This window comes from Pungitius pungitius, chromosome 7 (assembly GCF_949316345.1).
Source record: "Pungitius pungitius chromosome 7, fPunPun2.1, whole genome shotgun sequence".
Classification (NCBI taxonomy): domain Eukaryota; kingdom Metazoa; phylum Chordata; class Actinopteri; order Perciformes; family Gasterosteidae; genus Pungitius; species Pungitius pungitius.
In genome coordinates this window covers 13187169-13208814 of record NC_084906.1, presented here as the reverse complement: position 1 = coordinate 13208814, position 21646 = coordinate 13187169, and the positions used below count along the sequence as shown (strand labels likewise).

At 42.1% G+C, this 21646-nt stretch overlaps 2 protein-coding genes across 2 annotated transcripts in view; one reads left to right on the top strand and one right to left on the bottom strand.

Moving 5' to 3' along the window:
- The window catches only part of nr5a2 (nuclear receptor subfamily 5, group A, member 2), a 61296-nt gene extending 49569 nt beyond the window's left edge, over positions 1-11727 (top strand). Inside the window, exon 8 of the mRNA XM_037469996.2 lies at positions 11110-11727. Within this exon, the coding sequence (XP_037325893.2) occupies positions 11110-11357 (248 nt within the window). The 3' untranslated portion in view covers positions 11358-11727. The remainder of the gene's footprint in view (positions 1-11109) is intronic.
- Positions 11728-14232: 2505 nt separating this feature from the next.
- LOC119216840 (adhesion G-protein coupled receptor D2) overlaps positions 14233-21646 on the bottom strand; it is a 67205-nt gene continuing 59791 nt past the window's right edge. The window contains exon 24 of the mRNA XM_037469994.2: positions 14233-15115. Within this exon, the coding sequence (XP_037325891.2) occupies positions 14999-15115 (117 nt within the window). The 3' untranslated portion in view covers positions 14233-14998. The remainder of the gene's footprint in view (positions 15116-21646) is intronic.

Genomic DNA, 21646 nt, shown 5'->3' with positions numbered 1-21646 from the left:
AAAAAAAAGAAGCTTTTCCTCCGTTCTACCTCTTCCTCTGCTCCGCGCCTGCACTCCCATGAGGTGTGATTTAAGATGGGCAAGCTATGAAGAAACTGTTGCCCCCCCCCAACCCCTCAGCCCCCTCATTCTACCTCTCCCTCGGCCTTATTACAGGCTGTCAGTTTATTATAAAACATTAGGAAAGCAGAGGGACACTTGCAGTTACTGTCCTATCGATCGACAGGGATAGATTCTGTGATTTAGAGTCCGCCTCTTCTCGCGCCCTCCACATACTCCGTCTCCTATTAAGGCACCAGCGCTTTGCTTTTGCTATTGATGTCTCAACATTAACAGTTACAAGCTGCTACAGAAAATCAATGTTCAACTTTTATTACCGGCTGCACAACGCAGAGGACCTCCCGCCAGCTGGTACTTAGCAGTCAAAAGGCGGCACGGACGGTCCGCCCGGCACGTCAGGTGATTTCTAAGTGATATCTGCGGTAATATAAATCCTGTCTACAGCACAGTGGGAGTTTCAGGGCGCAGTTGAGGGCCTACGAGCTTACGGGTGCAGCATAGGAAGGTATAACTCGCGAAAACAAATTAGCACGCGCTTGCATAGAACGGAGAATTGGAAAGTGTGCATGTGTGACAAGGGGGGGAAGTCTTTTTTTTTATTGGGAAACTACAATAAAATATCTACACTTTTCCTGAATGTCATACAGTGTACCTTAATGACAACGAGCCAAAATGATGATCGATCCCCTCCGTCCATCCATCCATCCGTCAGCAGCATCGGCGTGGAAGTGTGTGGGCTGTAACCCAGGTAGCGTGCATCCGGAGCTGCCGAGGCCTCTCAAACATTGATGAGGAGCTAGCGGGCAGTACGGGAGCCCTTCTGGGACAAACAGCCCCCGGTCCTGTACTCTCCGTCCCGATCAATGGAACTCAAGTTCATTACACACACTTTTCAGCCGAACGGCTGCGGAACATTTTTCCTTCCCCCTCCTCCCTTAATTGTCGGGCAGCCCACCGCTGGGGCTGCATTACACTTGCTTGTTTACGTGGCTGCGTGTGAAGGTGAAGACGGGGGCAAGGAGTGTGTAACGGTGTGTGTGCGTGCGTGTGTTTGTGTGTGAACAGGGGCTTTTCCCAGTGGCCGGAGCTTGAGGTTATCATTATGTACCTGTCGGCCGCTGCAATGCTAATGCTAATTGCATTCTCAGTGGCTGCAGTTTAGGTCCCAGCGCTGTGCTAGCTCGGTTGCTACTCCTCACCAATTAGATGCCAGGGGATGACTGTTTGGGGTGGGGGGGGGGGGGGGGGGGACAGGCCTGGGCTAACCAAGGCCCTGCGGAGAACCGGCTTACATTAGTCAAAGAAAACAGACTCTGAGTACAAATTGTGCATACATTGGAAAATCCCACTCTTGATTTGAATGATTTGATTAGAGAGCATCTCATCCCTTGCAGTGATTTCACGTGATCTATTATGTTCAGTGGACTTTTTTGAAGAGGCACTGAGCACTTAAACTGGTTTTTGAAATGCAAATGATGAGACTACACTGGGATGGAAAACATCAACGCTGATGTTAATGGTGCTGAAATCAACATTTCAAATCCACATTTCAAGGGCCGATTGGGCTCCATATACAGCGTTTTAAATCGGACCCTTCCAAAGCCAATAATAACATGAAGTCCACCGGTTGGAACGTATCTACGTCATTCAATTTAGGAAAAGAAGGAATGTCCGCCCTAATCAGAGGCCCACAGAAGTCCCAGATAAGCTCCTGCCCCATATAGACACCGGGAGGACTGTTTGGCTATGGGTGTAAGCTGCAACGATCATGCATCATAGTGATCAGACCACCTGCCTCGCCCCTACCTAAACATTACATACCAGCGACCCTGCACAGCTCCACTACCGGAAATATATGGAGTTACATTATTTGTGATGAATGAAAATACTAATTTAGGAATAAATACTCAGAAAAGCAGAAATACACAAACTTAAGACGTTTTTGATGGAAAAAAAGAAAGTGTATTTTGTTATTTTAACCCCTGTATATATAAAAGCGTATTACAGGTCGAATGTTCAAAAATAAATATGCAATCAGATGTTCCTCCACCTTTACAACCCCACTGTCAATCATTTGTTAAGTTGTAAATGTGAATGGCTTCACTCCGTCAATCAGTAGAAGCAACAGTATTAGTGCTGTGACGGTTGTTTCCAGCCACAGAGAACGATCTTTATGACAAGGCTTTTATGGGCAGTAAAGCCCACGTCGTGTCATTAGTGTTACTCATTGGACAATCATTACTACAGTAATGTACACTATTTGAAGCATACTGGTTAGGCAAGATGAAATGGAAGACATACAAACTCACGCAAAGTCTTATTACACATTCAGAATATTACTGCAAATTTCACCCCTTCTAGTCTAATAACCTAATCATTTTTCACAGATATACTGATCACTGACTGATCACTTACAGATCTGGTTGCAAAACTACTTTTACACATTACTCATTAAAGAGAACACTGATAATTACAGTCAAAGTAAGAATAAACCTCTACATTTACCTACCGCCCGGATACCACAAATGCAGCTCACTGGCATCACATAAATGTCATGGCATTTGTCAGGCATTGTGTTGCAGTTTGAATGTGTACATTGCAGCGGCATGTGTTCCAACTGGTGGGCGGTAAGCTATACAGGCGGTCAGGTGGCTGCGATAAGATTATACACCCTCTTCCCTTTGCTCTTTGAGCTTCTGTGTGTGCGTGCTTGTCTTTGGACAATGTGGTTACAAGATACTTCTGGCAGGGCAGAGAACAGCGGCGCTTTAAGGTGATGTGTGTGTGTGTGTGTGTGCATGCTGCGGCATGCGTGCACACGTAACCAGAGACAGTGATTAAACGTTTTGAAGCACAGATGATCCAACAGGTGCTCGCTGTCTCTTGTCCTCTCTCTCTCTCTCTCTCTCTCTCTCTCTCTCTTTCTTTTTCTACTTTGAGCCCCCACCCTCAACGTGACCACCACTCCTGAACCATCACAGCTCCTTTCTTGTCTCTTTGTTCTTGTGCTGTGGGATATTTTAAGCAGCAAAGCCCCGTGAGTTTATTTTCTTACACACAACGAGACGTACACGTTGACCATAGCTATTGTTTGTATCGCCTTATGAAAGAAGGCAAAAACAACATGGTGGTATCAAACTTGCAGCTGCTTGTGTTTATTAGAAACAACGGTGAGGTAGCCAACATATGCTGAAACAAAAGCTATTATTTGCATACTATCGCACACACACACACACAAATCATCAGAATAAAAGTTGTGTAATGAAAAAGAATATTGGGGCACTGCAAGTCATTTGTCATGCCAGCTCCTGGCCTGTGCACACTGCTGCAGATGATAAAGTTGTACTTTAGTGCCACCTGGCACTGATATCCTACTGTCGGCATGACATTGTACGCCTGTCAATTCTTTTAGCGATCGATGGTGGCTGAAATTCATAAAACCTTTTGAAAACTACTGCCCACAAAGATGAAAAACAATTTCCTACCAAGGTAAAGGGCAAATCGAGGGAACTTTTTTAGTTATTAGTTGGTATGTTTTTTTCAGCATTTTCAGTGTTGTTCACAATTACATTACAACATAACACATATGTTTTTATTTTAACATTAATGACTAATTTCCTATAACTTCTTTGTAATATGCATTTTAAAAGTCCTTACATGTTTTTTTCAAATGTAAAGAAACATCTGCTGAAACTCCAGTTCTCCAATTCAACTCCAACTTTGAGAGGCAGTATGCACACATGCCACCCTACATTAGCCAGATGGACAGAGAGGACACCGCCATCCAAATCATTAGAACAAATTGGCGCCCACTTTGCACCTAAGATGACTCTACTTGTCACACGAGAGGGGACGAAAGTCACACGGAGACCAAAGAAGTCAAAAGAAGGTGTGTAAAACCCACTGCACTCTCTTTAGTCCACATCTACCTGCTGGCTTCCATCATCAGACTAGAACGAAAGCAAAAGAGGAGGGAGAGACTGGGGTAGTTTTAAAAACCAGAGAGTGCAGGAGAGGAGAGGAAGGAGGGAGAGGGGTAGAGGGGGGAAATGACGCTATGGATTAACTGTCCTTCATGCTGAAAATATACATCCCAAGGCGCTTGGCACTGAATTATTAATTCAAATTTGTCAGAGAAAGAATGAGAGAAATCTATTGACGGAGAGACGGGCCCTTTAATGGTCTCATTAAAGGGGAGGCTTCCCACACCAGGCACCTTCTGTACTGCTGCAGGAGTTTTCGGGGCGATGGAGAGTTGGAGGGGGGGGGGGTACTTGACCCCCCAATGATTTTCTGTCACTTTATCATAAACAAGAAAGGTTGACGTGCCCCTCCGCTCCCCGACGCTTCCCCTCCACCACCAAACAAACCCTGTGTGTAATTAGCCGAGGGGTGCAAAAGTGCACTGAATGTAAACGAGGTTCACACGCATGGATTGATAGAAAGAGACAGCATCTACACACTTATACATAGCGTCTGCCTCGTCTGCTGCTCACAGGTACAAAAGAGGAGAGGGAAGGGGGGGTGTCGGACCCCGGAGAATCCCCCCACATGCACCGCTGTATCGATTTCTAATTCATTCAAATTTGAGTTTGTTTAGTTGTACTGCTCCATTACCTCAGATTACACCAAACAGTGACTCTTTCTTCTGGGTCATTTTCCAATTGGATTTGAGTCGCTCATCCAAGCCGCATAGAGCTGCATAGAGCTTTGTGACCGGGGGCTGTTTTGGTGGAGGGACGGTTAACTGTCTGTAAAATCCAGATGGCATTAGCAAGGTGAAAGAGCATGGACCTGTGGGTGCACTGCCCCGTCCAAGGTCCGCCCATTGAAGGGCGTTTGGTTCAGCCTCGGGGGGGGACTAATGAAAGGGGCAACGAGGAAACAAAGGGGGTGGGGGTCGACTGGAGGGACCACAGATTCATTGCTGATTCAAATCTCTTACTATCCCTCTGGCGAATGGATTTTCATAATGCTGAGACAATGAGATGTTTTTCTCCCCAGCAATATTAGCATCATCCCAATGAGTCTGCAAAGGTCCAGTAGATACTCAATGTTTTAACCCACAAAAGAGAAAATTCATTGAACTGCTGAGATGAGAAGCTTTAACCAGAAAATAGTGGCATTCTGCTTCGTAAAGGATCAACCAATTGATGATTAGACTAATTGATGGAACTTTTTTATCGATATGACAGTAAATAATTACCTCCATTAATATGGAGTAACGCGTACCATCCTATGTTAAAAAGTCTGAACTATCACTTTAATACTTTCACTCACCTACATCACCCACCCTCATTGTGCCTTTAAGTCCATAATACCACAGATAAACTGAGGACCAACTGATAGAGGATGTACATTTGTTTTTCCCTTCACCTCTGGGTAAACCCTCAGCACCTTCTAGCCAGCATAGTCAATGAGGTGAGAGCTCGTCTCCTCCCTGCTCGGAGCGCCTTTTCTCTTTATTTATGGGACCTAAGGCACTTTTCCTTTCCTCTCAACCTCTCTCCATTGCCCCGCTGAACCCCCAAACCCGTCCTTGGGGCGACGGGACTGAACCGGCAAAAAATGGCGGATGTTGTCGGAGTCGGTATTAATATTTGACTTAATACATCCCTGACTGGGCCGCGCAGGCAATATTATGCATTGTCAGCGCAGAGGATATTTGACACACTCTGGGCACACGGCTCTATGTTAGCCTGTCGCCATAGCTACAATTTATTACTGTTGGGGAAACAAAGGGTCACTTTTCAAGATGAAGAGTCACAATTTGTGGATTAATGAGGCCTTTGGTAAATCCTTAAACAGCTGATGAGTGTGAAGGAAAGACTTTTCCTAATTCGCTATGAACATAACGCTAAGATAAAACATATCGATTGGTCAGGTAGGCAGAGGTGAAAACTTTTCTCTCTACTGCTCTTTTGTTCATTATTTGTCACTTTTGTATACGTACAAAAGGAGAGCAACACCATGAAGGTCTGTAGAGAGAGACTGTTACAACATTATCACACATATTTAAATGATTACATTGTTTGACCTCCCTTCTACAAACATGCATGTTTTGCAGCATTTGACTGTGCTCAAATTTATTGTTATTAGAGAGCAACATTCAGCTTAAACGTCCTTCCCTTGCCTCCTCTGATTGGATAATCTCAGGGTGATGCTAGTTATCTTTATAGCCTTTGGTCTATTACGTATCAAAGAACAACCATTTAATGTTAAGGAGAAATGAACATCAGTTTACACCCCCCCTGTATTTTTGCTCGCCTGTAACGTGGAAGAGTTGTATCTAAGAAAGGGAATTCCCCAAATGGGACATGCAGGAAAACAAGGAAGCTGAGATCTCCCGGGAGAAGGGAAACTTGTTTGCTGGCAAGCTCGGATAGATGAGGGAAGCAGAGTCTCCTGTAGAGGCAAAAAACAGACACACACTTCCACGTGAAATGCTGTCAGTGGAGAATTAATCCGTGCTGCTGTGTGTGTGTGTGTGTGTGTGTGTGTGTGTGTGTGTGCGTGTGCGTGTGTGCATAGCATTGCGTGTTTGTGTACTTGATGACCGTATTGTAGTTTGAGGGTAAAATGCCGGTTGCTCTTGTCCAATACAAAGCCCAGTGGTGCACCGCGACTCTGATTATAGCCTAAGGGATGCGCTTTAACCATGCGGCCATTGCCCCTTGCCCCGTGAACGTTATCTGCGTTGATTGCCCTCGCTGCCCTTTTTTTCTTAACACCACGCTCGTGCACAGCCAAATCCTCCAAGTGAACACACTGCTCCACCTGCAGCTCATTGTCGGCTGTCCTTCGTCCTCGCCGTGTCTCGTCAGCGCACCCAGTCAAAGGTTGCCTCCGAGATTGGAGCAGAGCTGTGAGGCATTTTAATAATGAATGAAGTAGCAGTTGACAATGTTGACTTCATAATAATCCAGCGGGGTGCAATAAAGAGGACTTGGCCAGGACATGGGTTGAACTTGTTCTTTAAAGCACCGCTGGAGCAGTAAAAGGTGCCTCAGCTTTGATCGTTTCTGCTTGTACAAACGCCTGTGAAAGTCCTTATCGGAAGAGGTGGAGCCCTCAATTTCCACTCACGTTTAATTGACCAAGTTTAATGACAGTAGTTGCCACAATAACTGTTCATGACCCGAGAGTTTGGCAAGAAACATACGTTGTGAAGTTCTAAAGGTACACTGACTTGGCAGCATGTGACTGAGGTTTATTGATTGGGGCACTAAAGGTGGACTGTGAAAGACCAGGGTGTTATTTTGCCGTACCTAACATGAAGGAAAGACAACATGACGGGAAACGGGTGATAGTGTGATGGTGAAATAGAGGGCAGAGGTTGTAAAAGGTATGTCTGACAGCGGTCCCCGGTCAGGCTGATTACCATAAGAGTGATTCATGTTTTCATAAAACGCTTTTTGGGCTTCACAAAAGGTTTAATTGAATAAATAAAAGAGTTTACCCTGTAAATCTATTAAATTATCCTTATTTGCACACAGCACACAATCAGCCATTCATGATCTTTTTCAACATTCTTATAATTTTAATTTGCACAAATTCCAGGTCTTACTCGTCTAGGATATGGGCCTCACTGCACAGTGAGGTTTGCTTTAGCTTCCTACAGCCATAAACAAAGTGGCGTATGTTTGCTTGAACTTTGACACCAAGTGATGTTTTTAGGTCTATATATTCAGATCTGAAGTTCTTCAAACAGTGTCCAGTCTGTGAGGCAAAAGCGAGATCAGAGTGTAGTAATGCAGCGAGTATTTGCATGAGCGAATGTGCGGTGTGTCTAAATGCTGTATGTGTCCCTGGAGCAGGTGGATTGTTGTGAAAGAGTGTAAAAGCACATGCGGACACACACACACACACACACTCGCAGCACAGAGCAAATCTTGTCTAATTAAAAAGCACAGCAGTGATTTCAGGGGCTTTGTGAAAGAGAGAATGTGTGTGTGTGTGTGTGTGTGTAGGTCGTTGGCTTCAGCATGATCGCCCGTCAAAAGAAACAATGTATTCTGTGGGACCTCAGGGTTTCCAGTTGAGTGTTCAGACGCGGCGCTGCAACGAGCTGTGGCTGTTTTATGTGAGAAAAAAAAAAAAGTTGATAATTAGTCCCACAGTGACTGTACAATGAGACGGAGAGCAAAAGATAGAGGGGGAGGTTGGAGGGGGGCGTGGGGGGAGAGCGCTTAGCACACTTAATGCTCCGACCTGACACTGTCTGGGAATCATTGATCAATTGTTTTTTGCCCCTAACCCTTTTCTCCCTTTCATCACCCCCACCCGCTCCCTTTGAATGATCAGTACATTTAAATCAAAATCATTTTTTGATGTTAATAGTAACAAATTAAGTAAAGATTGGTTGTCAAGTGTTTTGTTTGTTTTTTTGTTCAATTCTTTAAAACAGCAGTTGGTATCAAACTATTGTCACTTTTTTCGAGGGGCCAAAGGATCAAATGCTGCTCTGGTAATAATTAGCAATTAAAATGTTCTCTTTTTCTCACTTTCCACTAATGAGTTTGACATTGGGTACTAATTCTCCCCCCATCAAACTCTCCTCCACACGCAAACACTCTTTCGCCACACACAGTCAACATATGAGAAACCATGGCAACACCTCCTATTTTTTTTGCTGTGATGTGGGCTCACTAATATTGCCGAAGTGATCATTTTGCAGCATGCTATTTGTTATGGAAACACACATAACCTCTGCCTGGACTGCAGAGGAAACAGCCTTTCTTTTATCACGTAGCATTACACCATTTTAAGATGAAAAAATGAACAAGCTACAAAAGACATACTATTAAAATAGTCTTTTTTAGGGGGGGTTGGCATTGCATTTGGAGGTTTTTCCCTCAAATCTTTGTCTATTGATCAGTGGTTAGACAGCATGGCTGTCAACAAGAATTCATCCCTCAGACCAAGATGTGCCTATAACACAAACTTCCAGGGTTGACACTGATGTCGTCGGTTGTTTTTGTTTTTTTTTCTGGGAATTTTGGGTCTAGACATGTTTTTGTTTTTTTTCTGGGAATTTTGGGTCTAGACATCTAATCTGGAATAGCTTGTTCTACAATTAAATACTTAAAACATGATGAGCATTTGGTTTATCGATTCCAGATCAAATGACTTTGCTTTGAGAGAATATTTAGGGAAAGTTGAAGGTACAAAAAAAAGGCTGAAAAATAAGGGCTGATTAGAGGTGTGGTGGGGGATTGAGGATTGTGTTCTTTAATATTATATTATAAATATCCATGAGCACTTTTTGAGCAATACTCAATTCCATGTATTTGCCAGAATGTGTTTACTGTGCAAACAAGACCGAGTCCATTATTTCTCCTGCTGACCTGCGTAGGACGTGTGTGTGTTAAGGCCTGAAGCCCTCACTCTACAGGCGTATGTGAGGCCATATCAACGCTTGTTGGATGTGTTGGTGGCGTGGAAGCCGGTTCAGCGGTCCGATAGGGGGTCAGGCAGCTGAGTGGCAGCAGGAAAGAGCACATGCCGTGGATGTTGGAGAATTCATTGTCACCGGCCACATCACCTCCTCCTTTTCCTGCCCTCAGCTTGGCCTTATTTAGCCCCTTCCGTGTCACCCAGAGGTCACAGTGATCGCGCACATGGTACACTTCAGCTCACACATACACAGACAACACAGGAACAACAGACACACACACACACACACACACACATTCATATTGTAATCGCATGGTAGAGTGCATCATAGATGGAAGTGCCTTCAAGGACCTGCTTCTCATTCTCTAGACCTCATTAGCTGCTGATTTATCTCCCCCTCCTTCCTCTTAATGCTCTGGGTGGGTGGATGGAGTGTGTGTGTGTGTGTGAGTGTGGGAAGGGGGTACCGTGTGAGAAACATTACGTGTATTTCCATGGATTAGTGTCTGTATAGGTGTGTGTGACTGAGAAAAAGGCCACCTTTAGCGTTAAAGATGGTGTGTTTTAGTGAGGGTTGGTGTGTACGTGTTGGTCTGCAGGTGTCAAATAGACTGTCGTTCCACATTAGCCCACTGTGAGAACATTCAACCTGGGGTCAAACAGATTAATAAAAGATCACATGCGCATACACACACACACACACGCACACACACACAGGACCACTATCTGATGAAATATTCTGCCGCTGTGCGCTTCATAATGACGACAAGTACACACAGCGCTCTTGTTCACCATTATCCATTTAGCACATTTTTGTCTTGTCTTGCAATAATCTTTTTAAACCCCCAGTGAGCTTATTATTGTCAAGGAAAAGTGCTCATAGCGGCGCGTAAAGGTAGGATTTTGGAAAAAATGCTGTATTTTGGACAAGGAATTAAAAGTGGAAAAAAAGACATTGCATCAAAATATGGAGTTTACAGTACTACTATTACCACTGTTTCTCACAAGATACTTTTACACTGATTAAAAATATATATGTTACACATTTTTACTTATAATCAAACTTACTTGTTGTAACAAGGTGATGCCATTAGGTTAAGGAGCAGCTCTGGTACTAATATCACTGTAACTGCCCTACATAATTCAGTGGCTCCTGGGGAATCAAATCCCTTGGGTAAAGAGCCATTATTTTTGCCTTTACCTGATTCCCTCTACATTCTCGTCTCTAGAGATGATTCACAGGAAGAAAAAAAGTAAATGGAGCAATATTTCATCATGTGGTTCATTTTGAAGTCCTTTCCAAAGTAAGAAAAAAAATAGCCAAACAGGTCACGTTGTACCCCTGAGAATACAAATGATTCCAACCTTTTTGTCTTGAAATAGGAACCATTGTGATCCATGTATTTGTCTCTATAACGACACTATGAAACAAAACAACTTGCCTAATCATAGTATATGTATATGAACAAAACAACATTGATTCTATTGATTCAATCAGCTTCTCTGTGAGACTCGATGGCTCGTAATTATTGATCATTATGTCCACGTCCAAGATCCTTTGCATTATTGTTCATTTCATTGTCCTCATAGTTCTCAACACCAGAGATTGTTCGTATGTCATCTCATCTAACCTTGATTTCTCTGCTCCCGTAGATGTGAAGAACCTGGAGAACTTCCACCTGGTAGAAAGTGTCCAGGAGCAGGTCAACGCGGCGCTGTTGGACTACGTCATGTGCAACTACCCGCAGCAAACAGACAAGTTTGGCCAGCTGCTCCTCCGGCTGCCGGAGATCCGAGCCATCAGCCTGCAGGCCGAAGAATACCTTTACTACAAACACCTGAATGGCGACGTGCCCTGCAACAATCTGCTCATTGAAATGCTTCACGCCAAGAGAGCTTAGGAGGGGACAGCGCTGCTGCCCACGACGCAGCTGTGCACACATCCTGAGTTTTACCGCAGCCCCAAAAAACTCCAAACAACTGAACCTCCGGCTCAGACTTGACTGAGTGATGAGCTGGCGGATGGAGAGCAGAGATCAACTCGTGTCCACGTTAAGGTCGTTTTGAGTTTTTCAAGTTACACTTTGGATTACGGATTTGGACAAACGCACATGCGCAGGGACAGATCCTGCGCGTACACACAGACGGACAATGGATCCCTCAATTCACACAAAAAAAAGAAAAGAAAAGAAAAAGGTCTGAAAGAACAGCCACATCTTCTCAACCACACACAAAAAGACAATACTGGAAGAAAAGGAAAAAAAAAAACACTTGAAGGGAAGACTGCATTTGGCACAAGAAGGGATCTAATCGTCTGTACGACCATCAGGACTGGCCCGCGGCAACTTAAAGAATTAACAACCCTTGACTGTTTTAGAGCTCCTGACATATTGCACGGCTTTTTTGTGCTGAGAAGGGAAAGTGAGCAGCAACGGGCCATCTTTTAGTGAGCTTTGAGACGAGAGCGGTGGCTGATTCTGCTTGACGATCCTCCCGTGTGCTCTGTCACTGGAAGCGGCTCGTAGCCGCCGTCGGTACTGTGGAGACAGACCAGGCCAGGGATCTGTTCTCTGAACTCACACAAGACGCCTGCACACAGCAGTTTGATCCGAACCTAGAAGGGTGAAATGACGGGTTTTAAAATAAACGTCTAAGAGTCAAATTCCTTGATGAACAAAATAATAAACAGGCCAATAAGAAGAAAATACGGAGATGTTTGTTTTTTTTCACATGAAATGGTAGTCATTTGCTCCTCATGGTCACCGTGTGGTTCCCCTTTCTTATTCCAACACCCTGAAACATTTTGAACTATGTACCTCAGAAAGACCAGTGTTAAATAAATCCAATTAATAATGTTAGCTCAATAAATTGTATTTATTGCCCTTTACCTGCAAGAAAAAACAAAAAAAAGCTTCTGTTTTATTATTTCATTACAACTGGAACAAACAACGTGCTTTTCTCGAGACGGAGGAGGATTGACCCTGCGTTTGTCCGGAAAGACCAAAGCTTGCTGCAGAACAGAGGGAGGAAATTACAAAAAACTTAATAATCAGTATTATAAGAGAAAAAAAAAAGATTTTTGATGTCACAGTTATGTGAGTCTTGCCTTATTTCATTAACATGCTAGATAACCGTGCAGATGTGAATGAACATATGTACAAATATATATATAAAGTATTAATGTTGTAAAAAATAAAAAAAGGATAATTCAACAGGTGTTTACATTAATATGGTCAAATGGGAGAGAACTGTGATGAAGCATAAATTGCAAAGCAATGATTTCCTAAAAAATGAAATGAAAAAAAAATCCCTCTGGTTTGCTTTCTTCGGTGTGTGTACAGTGTTTTATTTTCTATTTGGTTTTGAGCAGTACTTAATTATTGTCGTGAGACACTAAAATCAAAACGGAATCACACTTAAAATATTAATTTATATCTGTCATCTGGCATTCAAACATCTGTTTCTTAAGCGTTGATGTATAAGGATTCCGTTTCACTCTCAACCTTTTTGTAGACTTTTCTGTCTTTTTTATTTACAGTGCTTTGGACTTTATTTTATGTATAGTATGTCACTGGTTACGCTTAATAATGAAGATAATTTATTGCTTCTCTGGGTTTCCATCTTTGTGTTACATGACGTGAGGTGTCGGCGCCAGAATAAATTTGTTTACTGTCGCATGTTCCTGTTTTGTTTCCACAAGTAGTTCAGTGATGCAGGTCTGGAGCAAAATGATGGGCTTTATAGAAGAGAAGAAAAAAAAAGCAGAAGAAAAAATATCCACGCCATTTTTTTGTCTTTTAAATGTTTAAGCAAGTCAGTGTATTGACAAGAGTATTGTATTAAGGCAAGTATGTGGGAAGAATGTTTGTGCCACATTAGTTATTATTTTCCACCTGATCCTCATCATCATTCTTTACTGTTTGCTCATATACCAAAGACTGCATCTTTTCCCCTGTGAGCTGAGGCTTCTAGTACTACGTCGAAAACGAACAAAACTTACTTTTTACATTTCAATTTTTGAGTGGCACCATAAATTATTTTCATGTGGAGTTTTTCCATGTGTACTCTAGTTGTTGTTACTGTTCTTTTTGTTTTCAACACTTGGCCCCCACAACTGCCTGTGGTGTTTATTTGTTTAACTGTTAGCGTTTGTCGATTACTGTAAGTCATAGAACGATCAAAACTCTTTCAATGGCATGTTCAATGTACAGAGAATATCCGTTAAAAACCCCATTTCAAGAAGCCGCTCGTGGTCCCTGGGCTCCACTTTCTGACGCTCTCATTGACTTCGTCCTACGACGATCAGACAATCTTTCATCACCCACTTGTGGAAATTGTGTGTGTTCCGATTTGCACCGGCCTCGGACTTGGTTTAACATACACGTTATCGCTGTACCACATGCAGGCCATACAGCCACGCACATTAATATAGCGCACAACTTAGTGCAGGATTCCCATTCTTCCCGACCGCTGCAGTGCCGATCAGGAGCTCGTCTTCCGATGAAGTCGAGCTTTTAAGTTTTGGAGAAACAGCTGTCAGAAGTTAAAGGGAGTGGCGTTTGTTTGCTCTTCAGTCTGAAGCTGAAGTCACTTTCTACACAGACCTGCATACAGATAAATACTTCACCAAGGACTTAATCGATGACTTCCTTTGCGGATTGGCGTGCTCGTCTTTGCTCTCAGACGTCCGCAAGCACAGAACAACGGATCAAAATGCTGTTTTTTTTTCTTCTCCCGCTTGTCATAACTTCCTGCGTACATTCTGGTTGCCGTCATCACTGCTCCTGTCATGGGGAGTGTCTCTCTGAGGCCCAATCCATTTCTCCTCATATTTCAATAAATAATGATTATGCTTATAACGTCGGAATCTCGCTTCCTGCACACACCAACGCTGTCCAGTTCTATTATATGTGTTTTTCTCCTGTTCCAAAATTCATGGAATAACATTTTAGTAAAACATGCAGGATCACGATCAGATGAGAAATCAGTTGTTCTGCTTCATCTTTTTTTCCCATGCCATTCCGACCTTTATTTGATAGTTTGAGAGTAGGGAGACAAGCATCCAGAGGAGGAAAGGGGGGTTGGCATGTGATTAAAGTGTCCACCTGAATCCAAAATCACTCCAATGGGTTTTTTAAATGGACAATTTACAGTAATGCTTTCACAGCAAATGTGAATCAATGAAAAAGGAAATCCAATGAAAAAACTTGCAAACACATAAAAGACAAATAATTCATTTGTAATGAAACCTTGGAAATCGAGTTAACCATATTTGAGTATTTTAGTTTTCACTTTCCTGCACTGTAACTTTAAACAAAGGCAACTTTGAATGCAGAAATAGTCCCTTCCTTCACATCTGAAAGTAAGCTATGCATCACAACGACTCCACATTGATCATAGCTAAACAATTGTAAAGAAAATTAAGCTACAACTTAGCTAAAACATTTCACTAACTGTGATTAAAAGAAGGGAGAAAAAAAGAAATCACGATAGGAAACTATGATCACAATCACCCTCCAGGTGAGTCAACGTGGACGAGGCCTTAGCTTTGGTGAGGCGCCGAGCTGCGAGGGAAACAGGAAGCTGTGAACTCCAGCTCCATGGGGACGTGAAGACTACAACCAGGCGGCAAGGCATCCGCCTCTGAGGGAGGGGGCTCCTGGATGGGAGAAGGGGGAATGGTAAGTGGGGGAGTGTCAATTCAAATTAGGAGAACAAGATCTGTTTAAACTGCAAATGTGACATCCGTACAGAGAAATACTTTTTCTTCTGTCAATAATAACAGTAAAGCCATACAATTCACTGGTGGATTGAGGAGGCCACGGGGAGATTTAAAATACATAGCATAGTGTTCTAAATTCTAGTAGGAATTATAATAAAGTCTTTAGACATAGTTTCTCATTTTTTTACTTTAAGCTTTTTAAAATTTCCTTAGTCTGTCACTAAAGCCTCTTACTTTGAAAGACAACGATATTTTACGTGTTGCCAATTGTTTAAATCTTTTGTTTGCCTCTAAGTATGCAACGTATTTTTAAATTGAGGAAATGGCTAAATACTTTAGAACTTATCAACCTTAGTTATGGCCTTCAATTGAAGTTTGTTTCTATACCAGTTACTAACAAGCTCAAGTTCAATTTAAAGAGCAGCTCGGTTATACTATATTTTAACCTTCAACAGCACAAATGTTGCTGTTAATACAAATTAGACCTAAATTGTTTTTTTGAAACATCCATCTGCTAATCTTTTTTTTTATTTTGTGAAAACTGTATAGAATCCGGTGAGAAATGAAGAATAGTTTTAATATTTTTTTGTATTTTATATTTGCAAAATCCAACTCAATTTTCTGATCAAATACCAAACATATTTCTTTAAATGATCCAACCCTCTGCTTCCTTGCTCTCAGTCATATTGTCAAAAAAAGTGACATGCTTTTCTTCTGAAATATAAATGTTTGCTTCTTCACCGGGATTGTAAGACACGATGTGAACGAGTCACAGTGCGGCAGAAATGGTTTAATGTCTCTTGTATTTGTTATAAAAATAAAAAATAAACTTAATATTCTATGCTTTTTCATTCTTTATTCATAAAGCAAATTATTAAGGGTGAGTATTTGATTTCTGAGGTGTTGACGAGAGTGTTCTCGTGCAGCATAAAGGGTGCAGGTCACAAGCAGGCAAGAGGCCAGCTTGATCCCGGCACAGTGTGTAGCAAACCTCTCTTGGAGCTTGGCTTCCAGTGCCTGGCCTCCTGTCTGTAAATGTGTAAAACCTGCTTTCACTCGCCCTGAATTTGTATAAATAATGTATATACATTTATCCGCGGACTCTAACAAGTGCAGCCTCGGGTGAAAATACTCAGAAATGCATGCTCTGCGCATCCCTGAAGGTGGACATCAGCTCCAAAAGACATCCACACAGAGATCAGGAAAAAAAGAAAAGAAAACACAAATGAATAACTTGCCAAAAGCAACATGAACACACACACAGTTGTTTTTGTTCACACACACACACACACACACATACAGATACCGCGCTCAGATTCGTAGCAAGTTCTCCTTTCCGTCACACAAACAGCCCCAAGTTGTGTCTGCCAGTGTTATGTGTGAAGCTTTTAAACTCTGGAACCACATCACTCGTGTTTACCGAGATGTGCTTGTATGTTTCCCTGCATTTTCAAAGCACAGTCAAAGAGAAAGAGATTGAGGGCACAAGCAAAAAAAAAAAAAAAAAAAGCAAGCATTTGGAAGTGTTCCAAGATCGGAGAAAAAGGTGCAACTGAAGACTGGAATGGGCTGAGTGGTATCCAGTGCAGTGGGAAGCAGCACTGGGGGCTCGCTAGGCCGGAGAAAAGCAGAAACAAACACCTACCCAGCGCCACATGGTGGCAAAATCAATAAGGATCACGTTGAACAGTGACTTTGTAATAAATGAACACAGCAAAGCACCTACTGTTTATGCAATCTGAAGTCGGCCTTTTTCAGAACTTCGTACAAGTGACGACCTTTAGTGTGAACAAAAAGTTTCAGATTCTGTGTTTGCTGTGCTCCATTTGATTTGCAGTTACTCAATAAACACTGAACGTCTTCCTATTGTTCCTTACACAGTGACCTGCAGTTATTACTGGTTCTGGGAAGTTGAGAAGCAATTTTTAGTAATTCATCGTAAATCATAATACAAAAACTAACAAATATGAGAGCCAGACGTCAGTTACTTATATGACTCTCCATGTTAATGCTTTTCTGAAATGAAATAATCTCTAAAACCAATGAAATAAAACATTTATATATGGATAAAATGTTTTATTCATCAATTTTTGAGGACGTGAACCAGAAGAGACTTACAGGTGAAGAACAAGCGAGTTAGAGAGAAGAAGCACACATCTTCAGGGAGGCAATTAGTAAACTTTCTCAATCAATTATAGCAAGCATCAACTTGGGGACCCATTGTTTGGCGGCTTGATGGACAAACTTTAAAAAGGTAAAGATCAAATTAATAGGCCGTTATTGTTAATGGGAACACTCACTATTATAATGCAAAAGCCTCACCGTAGCATGCAAAGCAAATACACTAAGGTTTGAAGATGGAACGGTTCGAAGGCCGCTGCCGTTTCATTTCAAAGCATGCATTATACATCATTGTGCCTAAAGAGAAAGCCTACAGCATTATGATGGTTTTTTTTCCACAATGATTATCCTTTATTAGTCATTAAAAAGAGAGAGAGAGAGAGAGAGAAAGAATACAACTTTTAAGCACCTGAACCTCGCTGCCAGCATTCCATTAATTGCCTGCACAATGGGGAGAGCCTTTGGAGATTTTTCAATTTCAAAAAATGAGGAGCGTTCATTCAGTCGTGCTCACGTTATACCAGCACTTAAATCCTACACAGCTCACATAAAAAAGAACTCAAGGTTGCATCCGATTGAAAGCCTCCAACTACAGCCACTTCAGAAATCAATTTAGCGAGCGGGGGGTTAGAGCATCTAATTCAAACAGAGTCGCCTGTTAAAACGGTTGCGCCAATGTCTTTTAAAAACACATACAAACACACACACACACACACACACACTTAGGCACATACTCCTCTCCTGTTTGTTTGGCTGCATTGTAGAAAAAAACGAACCTGGCAAACACCGTAGAGAGATGACACAAAGAAATCATCTTGCCAGACCTCGGCCAAGTGGCGAGGGTGAAATCTTGACCTTTGCTTCGAACAGTGTCGAAAGCAGAGAGCTCCACGGAGACGCCAAAAGGGGGAGGGGCGCCTGTGGTAACATGACAACCTGAATGTCACCATGCTGTTCATCACGCGGTAAACAGCGTGATGAAATGAATTATATTTTTGGAAGTATAGATAGTATAAACATTACAGGTCATTTAGCAGACGCTTTTACCCAAAACAACTAACATTGCATATTTAACCCATGTCTTTTTGCATTTTTTAAGAGGGAGCAATTGGGGGTTGGGGGTCTTGCTCAGGGACACTTCAACATGGCACATGGGGCAGTCAGGATTCAAACCAACAACCTTGTGGTTCCCAGCACACCCTCTCTACTCTGCGTGCTACCATCAGCCATAATAAATGAACAAAGACACAGTTTGAGCTATTCAATACATATGATGATCAAGTTGTCCCTATTCAATATCTCTCAAAATATTATAATTACCAGGGGTATTTTATGATATTATAATTTTGCCATAGCATAAATGGACACTTTGCATAATACATCAGATCAAAAATAACTGTGATGCAGTCAAAATAAGCTGATGTACTTAATTTATTCCATTTTTTATATATAATATATTTATATATAATATGTATAATTTAATTGAATATTTATAAAACATTATCAAGATTCTCAGGTGTATTGGTTATTTGTCCAATCTGATGTTTTTAATTCGTTGAGGAGCCGATGACAGATCATCGCAGTGTAAATGCTTTCCACTGAGTGCAATCATTGCAAAGAATGATTTGTTTTTGTGGCCAGCAAAACATTCACAAACAAATTACCAATGTAAGCGACTGCTTTCTGCTGGTTTTGAGCTGGTAGTTTTGTTCATACTCATAATAATTACACAGTTCTGCTTCTGAAACTGCTGCCATTACTGAGACATCACGTTTCTGATCACACTTTTCCAGAACAGACTGTAGGATTTCATACAACAACACACTGTGGCGCGCAAAAAAACAATACAATAAAGGTGTAGTCACAGAAAGGAGGAAGCTGAAAAGAAATGTTATAGACCACAAAAACTGCAATTAGTTCTGCAACCTAACATCTTGTTTTTCGAACAACAGAAGTAAAATAAGTTCAGGTCAAGGGAAAAGACTGAATCAGGTTTATTTGACAACATTGTATTGATTTTTTATGACTGAAGGTTTCTAAATCCCCAGATACAACATTACCCCGTACCATTAAACTAAGCATAAACTCCAAATAAATACTTTATGTGGTGGAGACTAGATTTCTGACCTCAGATCTTGTGGTCAGCAAATCTGTGTCTCGACAATTGTAATAATACAGAGGATACATACACCCCCCCCCACACACACACACACACACACACACACACGCTGGTTTATGAATGTATTCAGACCCATTCAATTTCTGTTGTGATCACTTAAACTAAAACTGAAATGTGCTTCACAGAGCATGAATTAGAGGGGGAAAAAAGAACATTTCTAATCTCACTTGACCAACTGCTCACAAATGAGGTACCAACATAGAGCAGAACCATCAACAAGTGCGTGCACGCACACACACACACACTCACACACACACACACACACACGTATACCAGTGTACTACTGTACCTCAGACATGTTGTACACTGGACTGAGTCATTTTCTTTGTCTATGTTTTGCGGCTGTTTTTTTTATTCTCCTGGGCTTCAGTATTGTTTTTTGCAGCCACTCAGCTCGCTGCCCGTTGCACTGACCGTTGAGTCTAATCACCTCCTTCCTCTTACCTGAGCGTCGCCACTCGAGTCTTAGCTGCACTTCAAACACTCCCCGATGTCTGCCTCACCTGCACTGAACTAAAGTTTGTTTTTTAAGGTACTATTTCCCTTTTGTCTCAGTAGATTGGGTCCTCCTGCTCCACTTCTTTACAACTTTGCACATTTACGGCTCCATTTAGCTATTCATCTCCAGAAATGAATCAAACTGAGAGTACAAATACACATTCAATGAGGCCTTTTGTGCCCATCTTTAATGAGCTGAAAGGCTCGCCCGTGCCAAACAAAGGAGGAACATTTTTGGCCAACACTACTTTTACTTAAGACGGAATCAAGGACCTGCACAATTTCAACTAGATCCTTGAAGAGATGATGCAAAGAATTTGAAAACCCACCAGACTGGCTTTAATACAAGAGTTTTCAGGATACTGTTTGCAATCATACACTTTTTTTTAAAGTGTTAGTGTTAGTATCGCATAAATGCTGCAAAACAAAAGAAAGAAGCACAGTGCATCGCCGTCGTAAAATCAGATATTGCATTTTCTTGAATGTACTGCATTTCATACCTCTGAGAGAAGCGAATGTTTTAGCCTCAATTAAGTGTGTGTCGATGTGCGTCTCTGCTCATGTGTACACGCGTGTGTCCGCAGATGGTATTTGTGCATCTGCCTCTACACATACTGTACATCTGCCGGTCTGTCGGTGAGATCAATATCAAAACCCTTTGGAGGATTGAATCAAGCTGCAGGAAACTTTCCTTTCATCTTTCGCTTCCTCCATACCTCCATTCTTTCCCCTCTCTTTTTTTTCCCGAGCGGCGCAGACGATCGCTGGCAGGCCTTCACATGCAAACAGCTGTTCTCAGATTGTCACCATGATGGGAAAGTGATTATTTAGTCTGCTGTCCCTCCTTTGGGACAGCAACCGTTTCTGTGAGCTACCGAGGGCTCTTGAGAAGCTGGGGCCTTTGCCAGAGGCGGCGATAACACTGTAAAAGGAGGTTCCTGTGAATGAACATCTCAACAAACACAAGCCGTGTAAAAAACGAGAGAGTGAGCCCTAGGAAAGACCTTTTTTGGAAAATAACCTCTGCATCTGTTTGGAGCTGTGGCTCTGCCTCAGAGAGGCCAGAAGTTAAGTATAACAGAGAGGGGGGGGGGGGTGTGAGACTGCCTCTCATCACTTGGAGTTTGTCGAGCGTTGATCAAGCTGGACCTGACACGCCTGCATTTGCTCAACTATCACTAATCACTAATTTCCACCTCTATTAAATGGAAGGTATTAACGTTACATTTTCTTTCTGGTTGGGTGACGCAACAGGAACAATAAGCATGTGTATGTATGTCTTCCCACAGGCTTCGTTTTGGCCAGACCTCTGTCGAATACCATTAACAGGCCTGGTCCCGGTTGCTGAGGCTGCTGCGACCCACACCACATGGTCTTGTGTCAGTCCAATATACATACATGTCTATATTTGTAATCTGTGGATACGACATTACTACTATATAGTGAGATACAAGCTGGAACGGTAAGAGGGAGAGACAAAAACAATGTGCTAGCTTAATCCTTAAAAAACCCACCTCATAAAATGTGTGTGTGGGTGTAAAAAAAAAAGAAAAAAAAACACATTCTAATAATCTCCAGACAAGTAAAGGTTAATCAATATGCATTATCTATTTTGCAATTTTGCCACCAAATCTGATTGGTGAAAAGATTACGGAATAAGAGAAAACCAA